We start from the raw sequence: 13830 nt of genomic DNA, 5'->3' as shown, positions 1-13830 counted from the left end.
TCTCTCTCTTTCTCTTATCCCTAGCACGGTTGAAGAGAGTGTTTCCAGGCCCACTTCCAGAAGCCTCGCACCAAAGATGTACTGTACGTTCGTAACGATGTACGGTGCCCCTGTTTGAGGACCAGATCTTGGAGTGGTAGATTGGTGGAGTAAAGAAAGACTACAGGTGATGATGCTGTTGTCACCAGCCTAGACATTTCCCAGTCTGAAAGGGGTCTGGTGGACTCCAGGATGTTTAAATATTTGGAAAGTACAAGCTTTGGGAATGGGGGATTATCCTAGAATACAAAGGACCACACTCCTAAAATTTAGGAGAGTTGCTATTTTTGGCCCGACTCTGATGGAAATTCTGTTCGCGTCATTACATCTGGAATTGAGCAGATACCAAGAGTTGGCAAAGTGCCTATGACAGAATGTCTACTAGTTGGGATATTTTTAGAGGTAAAGATTATGGAAGGACCCATCTCTTAGATTGGGACATGTGGCAAGAAAGTGGACCAAAGTGAGACAAGTGGCCTCACACTTGTCACTTCAGCTATTGTGTGGCTCTCCACTTGTCATCGTAGCCTTCTCTTGCCATTTTAGCTCATGGGAGGCCCAAATCTATAAATTGGAGCCCTCTCTCTTCATTAATGGAGGCTCTCTTGCTGCACACTAGCCTCTACCACCGTTGAAGGCTTCCCTAATGATGGCTACTCTCTTTCTCTCTCTCTTGAAGGCTGCCCATGAAGAATACCGGCTGTTGGGGACTGTTTTGGAGGCTTCCATCGCGAAGAAAGACTGAAGGCAAGGGTATTCAATCATTTATTATGATTTCTAGCCATTGTATGTGTTGTACCAGCATTTGTACTTGTTGTACCTGCTGTACCAGCCATCGTACTGGCTGTACCAGCCACTGTACTTGTTGTACCAACTTTTGTACTTGTTGTACCTGCTGTACCAACCACTATACTTGTTGTACCAACTTTTGTACTTGCTGTACCTGCTGTACCAGCCACCATACCGGCTGTACCAGCCACCATACTTGCTGTACCAGCCACTGTACTTGCTGTACCAGCTTCTGTACTTGCTGTACCAGCTGTACCAGCCACCGTACCGGTTGTACCAGCTACTGTACCTGCTGTACCAGCCACTTTACCGGCTGTACCAGCCATTGTACCTGCTGTACCGGCTGAATGGAGAGTTGTACTTGCTGTACCCTTTCTATTGCATGAAGACCCGTGGTTTTTGGGGAAGAATCAGTACCCACACGGAGGTATATGGATTATATTGTTGGCTCGGCATTTCTACAGCCTATGTTCCGGCTCAGTTGCCTTGTGTTGGGCTGTGTTATGGCATTTGTATATGGATAATCCGGCATCTCCCGTGGGGAGAGTAAGGCCCTCAAAGCTTGTACATGATATTATTCTCCTTGGGTAATAAAATACTCCAAGGGGGGGGGTCGGCCCATTCCGGCCTCTATGCGGTGTCACACGTGCAAGCTCCATTTTCAACATTTGTGGATGTTTTGTCCAGCTTTATGTTTTATGCAAAGTGATGATGGATATGTGTTAAGGCTGTGGCCATGTTTAAATGTTTTAATATGCATTGATGGTATCAACAAGTGTGTCAAAGGCCCTAGTCCCCCGGGCACGGCCGCTGCGAGTTTCATTGGTATCAGAGCATAGGCTTCTTGGAAGCGGAGGCTTCCTTCTATCAATAAGGAAGAGAAAAGATCTCAAGTGGGGACCACACTTACCATCATTGCTGTTAAGCATGGCTAGCCGCTTCATAGCTTATGAAGCAAGAGCATGAGCAGTAGACAGCTTGTTGATCTAAGGATTTATGAATTCACAAAATTTATCTTGGAAGTATGGAGTTGGCTTTATGTGCACACGTTTAGCACTCTTTCCATATGGATATTGCGGATTATATTATCAAGCTTAAAGGCAAGCTATATGGAGATATATCTCGGGATATCTTAAGGATATGGTGAGGAGATATTTCTTTTGGCTTCATGACCAACCTGGCAAAGAAAAGCTAAGTATACTTTGAGTTTGCAAAGTTGGTGCTTTGGCTATTTACTATGAAGTGTTTTTGATGTTCACTAACCCTTGTATAGCTATGCAAGGAGAAAGGTGTTGTTGTTTGCGTTGAGATGGTTTCAGGGAAACATTGTTTATGGCTCCCTTTAATGGGATGAATTCTTTTCATGGCTCCCTTTATTGGGATGAAATATATCTATGGAGATTTCTTTCTTGGACGAGATTTATATAGATATTGGGCTTCACAAGCAATTTTTATGGACGAATCTGTCCGAGTTTATAGAGAAGAAATCTTTGGATATCTCATGGATATGATGCTTTTATGGATAAAGTCCACCTCTACTCCAAGGTGTGTGGTTAGCACGGAGTATGTGGTAAGAGTTATGGTATACAAGGATTATGGTATACAGGTGTATGGATTCCTGGACTTCTTTTCTAGGAATTTGGATCCATCCTCAGGTTTATGGATTATGTTTATGGCTCCCTTTTACTGGGATGGATTATTCTTTTTGGCTCCCTTTATTTGGGATTGCATTGGACTTATGGAACTCATGATTCACATACCCTGTGTAGTGTTCTCTTGTCCTACGTGCTCTCTTGAAGATTGTTTCTACCATGTGAGGGTGGAACAATAGAGAGTAGATGGAAGGGAACATGGGCACTTCAAAGGGTAGTGACAAGCACAACATACCCTGTGTAGTGTTCTCTTGTCCTACGTGCTCTCTTGAAGATTGTTTCTACCATGTGTGGTTGGAACAATAGAGAGCAGATGGAAGGGAACATGGGCACTTGAGAGGGTAGTGTGAGTTGGTGGCCGAAATACCTATAAACTATGTGTAGCAGAAATGCGTATGGAACACCAGGTTATCTATGCCTGGGAGTGATTGTTTTCAGGACTCCTTGTTTAGCCGCCCTGTGTAGTATTTCTCTTGTCCTAAGTGCTCTTCAAGATGTTGCTACCTTGCTTGGTAGAACATAGAGCCAATGGTAGAGAATATGGGCACTGAAGTCGGGCCGGGCGTCAAGGCAGCTCCTTGGTGATCTACATCGACATACCATTGTTTTCTAAATGCTGAATTTCATATGCATTGGCATGGAGGATTTGGCAATGGATGCCCGTGAAGCTATGTATTGAATTTCTCCAATAGTAATACAATTTACTCAAGGGAGGGGTCGGCCGTTCCGGCTCATTGTGTGTCTCTTGTAAGCCCACCTCTCATCCAAGGTGTGTGGTCAGAGTACCAACACGGAGTGCAAGTGGTAAAGTGGACATGACGGGACTTATGTCTATGCCAAGGGTCATGTGGACCGATGTCTTGTTGGCAGGAGACTTATTTTGTCTCGCCCATTTACTTGGGACATGGATTATGATATCTGGACTTATGGGACTGATTTGTCTCGCCCATTTATCTTGGGACATGATTATGATATCTGGACTTATGGGACTGTTTTTGTTTCGCCCATTTATCTTGGGACATGATTTTAATATTGGTATTATGGAGACTTATTTAGTCTCGCCCATTTCTTTGGGACATGGATTCTTCAGTTATATTGGATTTTTGAGACTGTCTCGTCTCGCCCAATCGATGGGACATGATTATATCTTGAATATATGGCTTGAAGCTTAAAGTTGCGGACAACTTTTAAGAAGCTGGGGAGGATGTCACCAGCCTAGACATTTCCCAGTCTGAAAGGGGTCTGGTGGACTCCAGGATGTTTAAATATTTGGAAAGTACAAGCTTTGGGAATGGGGGATTATCCTAGAATACAAAGGACCACACTCCTAAAATTTAGGAGAGTTGCTATTTTTGGCCCGACTCTGATGGAAATTCTGTTCGCGTCATTACATCTGGAATTGAGCAGATACCAAGAGTTGGCAAAGTGCCTATGACAGAATGTCTACTAGTTGGGATATTTTTAGAGGTAAAGATTATGGAAGGACCCATCTCTTAGATTGGGACATGTGGCAAGAAAGTGGACCAAAGTGAGACAAGTGGCCTCACACTTGTCACTTCAGCTATTGTGTGGCTCTCCACTTGTCATCGTAGCCTTCTCTTGCCATTTTAGCTCATGGGAGGCCCAAATCTATAAATTGGAGCCCTCTCTCTTCATTAATGGAGGCTCTCTTGCTGCACACTAGCCTCTACCACCGTTGAAGGCTTCCCTAATGATGGCTACTCTCTTTCTCTCTCTCTTGAAGGCTGCCCATGAAGAATACCGGCTGTTGGGGACTGTTTTGGAGGCTTCCATCGCGAAGAAAGACTGAAGGCAAGGGTATTCAATCATTTATTATGATTTCTAGCCATTGTATGTGTTGTACCAGCATTTGTACTTGTTGTACCTGCTGTACCAGCCACCGTACCGGCTGTACCAGCCACTGTACTTGTTGTACCAACTTTTGTACTTGCTGTACCTGCTATACCAGCCACTATACTTGTTGTACCAACTTTTGTACTTGCTGTACCTGCTGTACCAGCCACCATACCGACTGTACCAGCCACTGTACTTGCTGTACCAGCTTCTGTACTTGCTGTACCAACTGTACCAGCCACCGTACCGGTTGTACCAGCTACTGTACCTGCTGTACCAGCCACTATACCGGCTGTACCAGCCATTGTACCTGCTGTACCGGCTGAATGGAGAGTTGTACTTGCTGTACCCTTTCTATTGCATGAAGACCCGTGGTTTTTGGGGAAGAATCAGTACCCACACGGAGGTATATGGATTATATTGTTGGCTCGGCATTTCTACAGCCTATGTTCCGGCTCAGTTGCCTTGTGTTGGGCTGTGTTATGGCATTTGTATATGGATAATCCGGCATCTCCCGTGGGGAGAGTAAGGCCCTCAAAGCTTGTACATGATATTATTCTCCTTGGGTAATAAAATACTCCAAGGGGGGGGGTCGGCCCATTCCGGCCTCTATGCGGTGTCACACGTGCAAGCTCCATTTTCAACATTTGTGGATGTTTTGTCCAGCTTTATGTTTTATGCAAAGTGATGATGGATATGTGTTAAGGCTGTGGCCATGTTTAAATGTTTTAATATGCATTGATGGTATCAACAAGTGTGTCAAAGGCCCTAGTCCCCTGGGCACCCGCCGCGAGTTTCAGCTGTCACGCATGATCCGGAGTAAGCTGCATGCAATCATCTTAGCTGAGTTTGGTGTCACACATGGGCACGTGTATACGGAACAAATTCACTACCAAAACAGCATACATACATCAACCATTCCTGGCATATACATGATTACCATCATTGTGAAACATTACATGAACATATACATCCTGCAAACATAAACCAACTTGCACATGACAGCACTAGGGGCTGAAGTTGGGCCAGCCCCCCCCCCCCCCCCCCCCCCCCCCCCCCCCCCCCCCCCCCGAGGTATCTTTATTACCAACATAAGTATTTATATGTACAAGATGTGGGTGCCCGGAGAGTACACACTCATCCAGCCGACACCAAATTTATCCAACTGTGAAAACATAGGTAAACACATTACCTGCAACTCGGTTACCAACCAAGGTCGAGCGGTCACGTCCTGTTGCAACACCCTCGGTCACCAACCAAGGTTGAGTGATCACCAACCGCTCCTGTAGAAATACCCTCGGTCACCAACCAAGGTAGAGTGATCACCAACCACTCCTATACTTTGATAGAGCGGTCACCAACCCTCTAACAAACCTGCAAAACAGTAACCAGCCATGGTTTTGGCTCACTGACCACCCAGAGGTTCCATCAGATCACATCCCCAGGCCTGGTACTTGTCTAGGGACATGTTTGCTCAAGTTTCGTCACAGAAACCTCCTGCAAACCTGATAAAACAGCCAGTAATGGCCCTTATAACGGTCGGCGAGCTCCTATTGCGGCTTTGTTCACTCCGTCCAAGCCCTGTTCTCAGCAGAGAAGCACAAAAACAGTCCCAACAGCCATGTGCAAGCTTCTGGAACCAAATCTAACAGCCTGCAGCCCTGTAGAGAGAGAGATAGCAGCCAGCCAGCCCTGGGACTCTTGCTCTTGGCATGTACTCCACTTGTAGCTCATGCATATGAGTAAACTTGCTGTTTTTCCTGTCCAAACAGCTCCTAACAGCCCACGACTTCCAGATGAGTGCTCTACAAGTCAGGGCTTGCCCACTTTGGCCCTCCCACACCCAGAATAGCAACTCGTGGAGCTATTTGGGAGTACCTGGGTGCCTTGGTTAATTAAAAATAGTCCGGCCTGATGTGAACTCACTTATAAAATTATAAGTGTGTCCGCCCACACTTCAAGTGAATGTGAACCCTGCACCCAATAAACCTTAGTAACATGAAATAATGAATAAATTGGGTTAAGTGTGCACACTTACCACCTGCAAAACACACAAGGAAACCATATGAGTCCCAAACAGGTGTGCACACGCGTATCCACGGGTCGTCCAGGCGTCCCCGGTGCTCGTGGACATTCACAGGCAAAATACCAAGCAATGTCCAGGCATCAAAAACAAGTCATCCATGCATGTGCAACTCACATACATATGCTGGTGCACAAACATAGTGGATGAAATCTCCCAACTTACATCTTGTACATCCAACTAGCCCGTTCACAAGCGCCGTCCACACAGGACCCAAAAGTACTCACTAGGGTAACCACCCTTCCATGAGTTACTCACCAGGGTAACCACCCTTCCATGAGTCCATAAATCATGCCAGGAACTCACACCAAGATACCAATCCTTCCATGGAGCCCTTCCACATGTATTCAATCATGACATCATTTCAGACGTCTGCCAGAGAAGTGGTGACATTTGGTGCATCCCTTCTCGTCATAGTACATACATGCACTCTTTCAGACCATCAGTTACATACAGCAGTAAATCCAATGGCTGCAGATCATCTCCTGCACTTGGCTCTTGAGTCCTCCATGCAGCGTACCCGAGAGAGGGAGAGCAGGTCTTGGTATTTTCAGGTGGTTAATTGGGTTGACAGACATGCCCTTCAGATGGACCACCCTCCCCCCCTTCGAGTAGAGTCTTTATTCACCATTTCTTGATCTCTCAGAGCAGGGAATCAGCAGCCTTATCCGGCTTGATTTGACAGGGCTGCACACGAGCCGCACATGGGTGTCTCCACTAGAGCTTACTACATAATTCTTGTTCTACAGAGTTTTTTTTTTGAGTTTTAGAGGATTAATTTTTGTGAGCCCTGGCTAGCTTCAGGGGTACATGTCAGATGCCATGCAGGTCGCCATTGGCCAACTTTGAGTGTCATCTGGTAGAGCAGATTGCACCCCTTCTGAGGCGCAGATATGCAGGGTATGCACGCCATGGGAGGTTGAGACGGAAGATCATTACATTTTCAGATGCCCATCTTACTATGAGATTCGGGGGAGGTTTCATTGGTCCTTTTTCACCGGTTATGCATTATGAGGACCAGAGTTGCCTGGCTTTGCATTCGTCAATGCCAGAGAGTACCATCCAGGCTTCACAGGGTGTGAGGGATCATACAGGTTAGAGACTACAGCCCACCTGGTGGCAGGATCCTTTGGCCCTACAATTCCTCCTTTGCGCCACATGCCCGCACATCCGGGATTGAGGCCTTCTTCCCATCAGCAGCTGCAAATCCGAGGCATACTCCACTGCCATGGAGAGGCCACTCCATGGACAGGGAAACCAATTGCAGCTCTATGTTTGATTATGGAGGAGGGTGGTACTATCATTGGATGAGGAGATCCAAGGCACATTTCCCGAGTATCTTTGGCTATCTTGCTCAGGGATTTTCAGTACCACATGTACATGGGAGGCCCACGAAGTATGCGGGTCTCCTTTTTAGTACTTTTAGTTTCCATGTTCATGGTTTGCACATGTAACTTTTGCAACACATGTTGGTCTCATAGACCCATTGGGTCTCTTGTAGACATTAATAATCTCTCTTTATCTCTCTCTCCTATTTTTTATAAACTAATTTTCTTGATTGAAATCATAACTCGGTAAGTTTCTTGTTTTAGAAGTTACTCTATTAATGGAACTTTGAATTTTCATAAATTTGCATTTTTTTTTCTGAATGTCCTTGTATTCTTTTCAGAACTTGTTGTAATGTTTTCCTTGTTTGTTTTTTGTTGTTCAATAAATGCCAAATTGGATATATTCAAATTGAATGAAGGTGTATTCGAATAGAGACTGATGTCATACTTCCACTTTTATAGAATGAATTAGCGTCAAGGAATGCTATGCATGAAGGCAATGGGTATCATGTGGGAAAACAAGCTAGCCCCTTAACAACTGTGGTTCGCATATCAAACTTATCACAAGTCACAAATGGCAAATTAAGGGCTGCTTGTGAGGAGATTGCAAATGTGATTGGATTAGAGGCGAGGAGAGGCGGTATTGTGGATGTGTATTTCAACGTCAAAGATAACGTGGAAATGAATAGCATTCTTGACAGGTACACCTCCCACATACATCATTTTTGTGAAGTTATTTTGTTGTAGGATTTACAAAGTGTCTAGTAGGTCTTTGTGTACAAGTTAAGAGGAGTTTGCAAGAATACCTCGTAAAGTATTTACATTCATGCTTTATTGCATATAAATATAGGGTAAGGGGGGCAATAATAGGCCAGCCCCTTTAAAAAACGTGGCTCTCCGCCTAACTGAAGGCCACATCGGTGCTACTAGAGTTTCAAACTAGCCAGAAAAATTGTAACTTGGCAACCCTTCATTGGCTGTAATAGAAACTACGGAAAATCACCCTTAACATTTGTCACCTACACCGCTTTATCTTTAAACCTTGCCATAGGATAGAACTGATTATGACACACTTTGATTGCATCTGATTTATTAATTGTGACGAACTTCTTCGTTAATGGTTGTCAGATTGGTGTCTATCAAGGTTATGGAAGACCTTTTCAAGACTAAACCGAGGTTTATCCTTGGATTCCATTTCAATTGTGGTGTTCAGAGGGAATCTTTGAGATAATCATGCTAGCAAAAGTCTCTTGCAATATTTTAGCAAAGTGGATACATCCACATGCAAGCTACGGTTCCCTGATATCCTCATCATGTGGTAAATACCATGTAGGCTACGATCAAAGAATTCACACGTATGTGGTTTCTACGCAGAGTTTCTGCACAAGCGTGTCAGAAGATACATTCTGCATCTCTAAGTGTGAGAGTTTACTGAAAACACCAAACTCATCTGCACCTTGCATAGCTCGAGTTTGAAAGAGTCTCTCAAAATCTGTCTAAGTCACAGGTTTCAGGTCCTTTTCTTTAGGTCGAGGCTCTTTCCTTTGAGGAAACCTATCACCTTCTTGATCTTCCAAGTATGAAATAACAGATGGAATGCAAAGTGCGTTGCCACACCTGGTCAACTAAGAGTAAACAGACTCTTGTTTTCTCTATCTTTTAATATCCCCAAACAAATAAGGGATAAAAAGAGTACTCTAGATCCAAGGTTTTACTGCTAGGAATTTGGATAACACACTGCACAAGTTCCACTCGTTCATGCAGACATTGCATCTCCATACTCAACTCAAACTTCCCGTAATCCCTATGGCCCAATAGGTCGATGCGATGCTCAGTGTCGGGAAAAGAGTCAGTAGGTAAAGAGAGGAATTAAGCAGATAACCTAAAAAGTTCTCGGCATAGAAAGCTGAAAGAAACTCGCGTCAAGTAGCCCTATAATGGGAGAACAAGAGATAGAGGACTGGTTCACATACCAAAGCGTCACAAGTCTCCTAATCACAACAATCAATGGGAAAGAGGACTTTGGTCTCGAGAGAAGGGAAAGCATCTGAAAAGCAAATTTTCTCTGTGCCTGCTTTTTTTATTCTAGCCAAAGTAAGCTAAAGTTCTAGTTTGGCCCCGCACGCAAGCTAATAGTAACACTTGTCCAATGCATTTTCAAGGCACGCTTTTCTAGGTGCTAAAATTAACTTTCCACCATGCTTTTTCAAAGCGTGCTTTTTTCCCTAAAATAAGAAGAGGAAAACTCAAATTTGCACAAAAGCCAAGGGTTTACTTTTTTTCAAGGGGGGTGCTTCTTCGATGAATGTTAAAAATACATTCACTATCTCTTCAAGGCCATGTTTATCACATAACAAAACTTGAAAGGGAAAAGTTTTAATTTTAATGTATGTTTTTCGAAAGAAAAAGTGAGTACATCTTACCTTCTAATCTCAATATGCATCAATTCCTCTCGATCGAGATTCAGGGAAGTAGGTGTATCACGCGAAACAATTTCAAAAGAAGAACAGAGAAAGTCATGCTCCATTCATCATGGGTGGGATTCTCGCGGCAAAATCCTTCCAAGATCACCTAAACACAGGACAAACACAAGATTAATCCAGATTAGGGTTCTGCAAGCGATCTCACCACCCCATCATAGATTTGGTACAACACAGGGTCTCGCCCAAGCAAAGAAGCTAAGGCTTCATCCAAGCAGACTCACACTAGTCAGCCCTAGCATCCCAAACGGTCATGCCAACGGTGGTCTGTCTGCCTGAAGGATGGATGGACAATCGAGAGTGGATTGCATTCATAGTCTAGGCACATACCATCTTGTCACATATCATAACAATAACAACAATCCACTCATCACATGACACTCACTTATATAGCTTTTGCTAATAAAAGCTGTCCTTATGGGATTATTAACTTGCCACTATAATCAACTTGCTTTCTAATCTTTTGGCCCCCCTAACCCACAGATTAGCCAATCTAATATCTAGGTTACCAATCTAACCCTCGGGTTAGCCTCATGTACATAACAGTCCCAGGTTGCCAGCCACCAGTATGCCCCCCACATGTCCATGTGTGCGGTGGAGGCTGGTGTTGCTTGACAGGTCCGTCAAGCAACACCAATCCCCACCACTTTCCGTGGATGTGTGGGGGCTCCACCACACATGCGGATGTATGGGGGGCATATTGGTGACTGGCTGTCTGGGACTGTAATGTACCCGAGGCTTACTGTCCCCAGTCCTGTCATCCACCCCCTGAAAAGAAGTGGGTGGGAGGAGGCTGACGATGCTGACAACATCCTCCTTGCTTCAAACAAGGTGAGATGTTGTGAACTCTCATACCATACAGGAAGTGGCTGAATGGGCCGCCCAACAGCCATGCCAGCATGTCATGTTCAATATGACTTTATCTCGCATGCATGTGGGACAAACACAATCGTCATAGAAATAAATGATCGTTGAGAGGGAGTATGAAGATAACAAATGTAAACAGGTACTAAGGAAGTATTAGCTTGTTATATATCCTGAGCATGTGTGAGTCAGTGCTGTCTTATTCCTCCATGCTTTGTAAGAAATGCTATCCATCCGTCTCTCAACTCTCTCTTGCTGTATCTACAGGTTGAGGAAAGTTACACTGGGTGAAGGGAAACTGAAGGTTTCTCTGGCACCAAGATTCTTTTTTGGGAAAGGCCCAGACAGTAGTCTCCGACCGCAGGACCTGCAGCATGTGGGGCAACTTAAAAGCAATATTTTTAGTCAACTTGAGCAGCATATTAAGAAGCTGCATTATCAAGTGCAGGATTATCGCAATTTGATATTTATGAAACGGGAATTAGGGGACGTGTTGGCCAGGCGCCAGCAGTGAACATGATTCTCAAGTGGTTTCAATCGTTTGCTGTTACGTCTGCAATCGTTTTTTTTTAGACAGTATACTCACATGAATAGTTGTTTTTGCACTCCTTTTTGGGTCTGCTTTTTTACAAAAGCAGCATTAACTGGTGTATTGGATCATGGCCAAGGTACAAATCATACGAAAATTATAGAAATTTAGATGCCAATGTGTCCTTATTTCTGTGCATCACAAGAGATGTGGGGCTGTGAGAGAGAGAGAGAGAGAGAGAGAGAGAGTCTACAAGATGAGTTACAATAGTTTCATAAGGTGAGTGTATTAAAGGAAAAGGAAACAACTAGCTACATACACAATAGTGATCATGTGAAGGGACAAGATAACCATCTGAACACAAAAAAGTGGCATGGCTCATATCAGGTACTGCCCATGGTATGATCATTGTGTGGGGGCATTATCTAGGGTCTCACCTGCGCTCTCAATGTCAATTGTGCCAAATTAATCCACGCTCGACACAATCAATGGCCAAGGATTCTCTATAATCTTCATATAAAACTCAACATAGGTTTATCTTGATATAATTTTTTTACAAGACAATAATAAGAGAACGTAGCCAATGGTGAAAGTACATACCAAAACAAGGGCAGTATTATCTATGATTGCTCTAGCATTTACCCATATATGTGTGTGCACACACACACACACACAGACATACACAGATACATACATATATGTATGTATGTATGTAAGTAACCTCTAATGGTTTTTAAACTAAGACTTTGAAGTCTCCTAGCCAAATATGTAACTCTCTTCTCAAAATTTTGATGGTCACCTCCATTAGATAAAGGTTTCCATGGTGTTAATATTGATGTAGGAGTAATGTGTAAATCTTGGGAGGAGTTAGTGATGTAGGAGCAATGTGTAAAACTTGGGAGGAGTTACTATGAAATCCGTACAACGTGCGCGTTCAAGGGCTAATGCAAAAAACAAGACAATAAATCCTCTTCTGTTGAACTAGAAATGGAATCCAATAATTTGTAATATTTTGAGAAGGTAAGAGTTCTTTTTAATGGATGTTCTCACTTTTTAAAGTGAACAAGAAAATAAATCCTCTTTATTGAACTTGCATGTCATTTTAGTGACTCCTTATGGTGTAACAATGTAGTGAATGTGCGACCTTGGGTAGTATAAATAGAGAAATAATGCTTGCAATTGAATTGGAGTTGGTACTCTACATGGTTAGTTAAACAAGTGTTCTCAACGCATTGCATTTTGGTGTCGCTAAGGTAATTTATTACATTTCGTTGTAAGTTATGTTGGTAAGTATTTTTGAAACCTCTATGTTAAATTTTAATGCAAGCAAAAGTAAAGGGAAAAAAGGTTGCTTGGAACATGGTGGTCTCTCAAAAGCTTATGGCCTACCTTTAGGAAACAAGTGAAGATCACTTAAGTTTGCACATGATGCAGTATAAGAGATGACATTTGGGAAAGGGAGGCAAGTGATCTTTTATACTCTTATACATACTTGTGTAAACTTGACATATTTGTTACACTTCATTCACAACTTTAAATTGCATCTATATATGTTTTTTTATAATGTCTTGTTAAGTGAGTTAATATAGATTAAAAAACACATCAAACACTAGTTAGATATTAATCACATAGCAAGTTAGAGAACTTCTTGTACTTTTGTGATGTGTTGAATTCCTTGGAAACAATGAGATTAGAGATAAGTACCAACTATAGGGACAATGTAAGCACCAAGTGAATTACTTTTTTTTTTGTAAAGTTTGGAAGTAAAAGTGCATGATTGCATGCACAAGCATGTGTGTGTGTGTGTGTGTGAGAGAGAGAGAGAGAGAGAGAAGACGAAGAAGAAGAAGAAGAAGAAGAAAGATATATTAAGTGTTTGCTAAAGACCCAAGGGCCTATCAAGCCAAAATGATACTTTGAAAGAGTATTTTGGACTTGATTTGCAAAGGTATTTTGGTGTGGGGACTCACTTAAAGTGAGCTCAAGAAGGTAGTCTTGTATTCGACTATATATTATAGGTACTTCAAGCGTTTGGCAACCATGGGAGACTCTAGCTTGTCCCAAATTACTTGTGAGAAGCTTAATAAGAATAATTTTCAAGCTTCAAAGTTTTGAATGTAGAACTTCCTTATGGGCAAAGGAATGTGGGATTTGATTACAGGTGATAACAAGGATCTGATTAAGCAGGCATCTGAGTGGAATGAACATAAGG

The 13830-nt window shown here is 43.1% G+C and overlaps 1 protein-coding gene across 1 annotated transcript in view; it reads left to right on the top strand.

The window, feature by feature from the left end:
• Positions 1–11822, top strand: part of LOC147623678 (uncharacterized) — a 119786-nt gene extending 107964 nt beyond the window's left edge. Inside the window, exons 6-7 of the mRNA XM_086820266.1 lie at positions 8208–8446; positions 11357–11822. Of these exons, the coding sequence (XP_086676392.1) occupies positions 8208–8446; positions 11357–11603 (486 nt within the window). The 3' untranslated portion in view covers positions 11604–11822. The remainder of the gene's footprint in view (positions 1–8207; positions 8447–11356) is intronic.
• Positions 11823–13830: the final 2008 nt, after the last annotated feature.

This window comes from Cibotium barometz, chromosome 26, assembly GCF_041138505.1.
Source record: "Cibotium barometz isolate CiBa-2024 chromosome 26, ASM4113850v1, whole genome shotgun sequence".
Taxonomy (NCBI): domain Eukaryota; kingdom Viridiplantae; phylum Streptophyta; class Polypodiopsida; order Cyatheales; family Cibotiaceae; genus Cibotium; species Cibotium barometz.
Note: the sequence above shows the minus strand (reverse complement) of the source record. Positions and strands in the feature narration are given on the sequence as shown.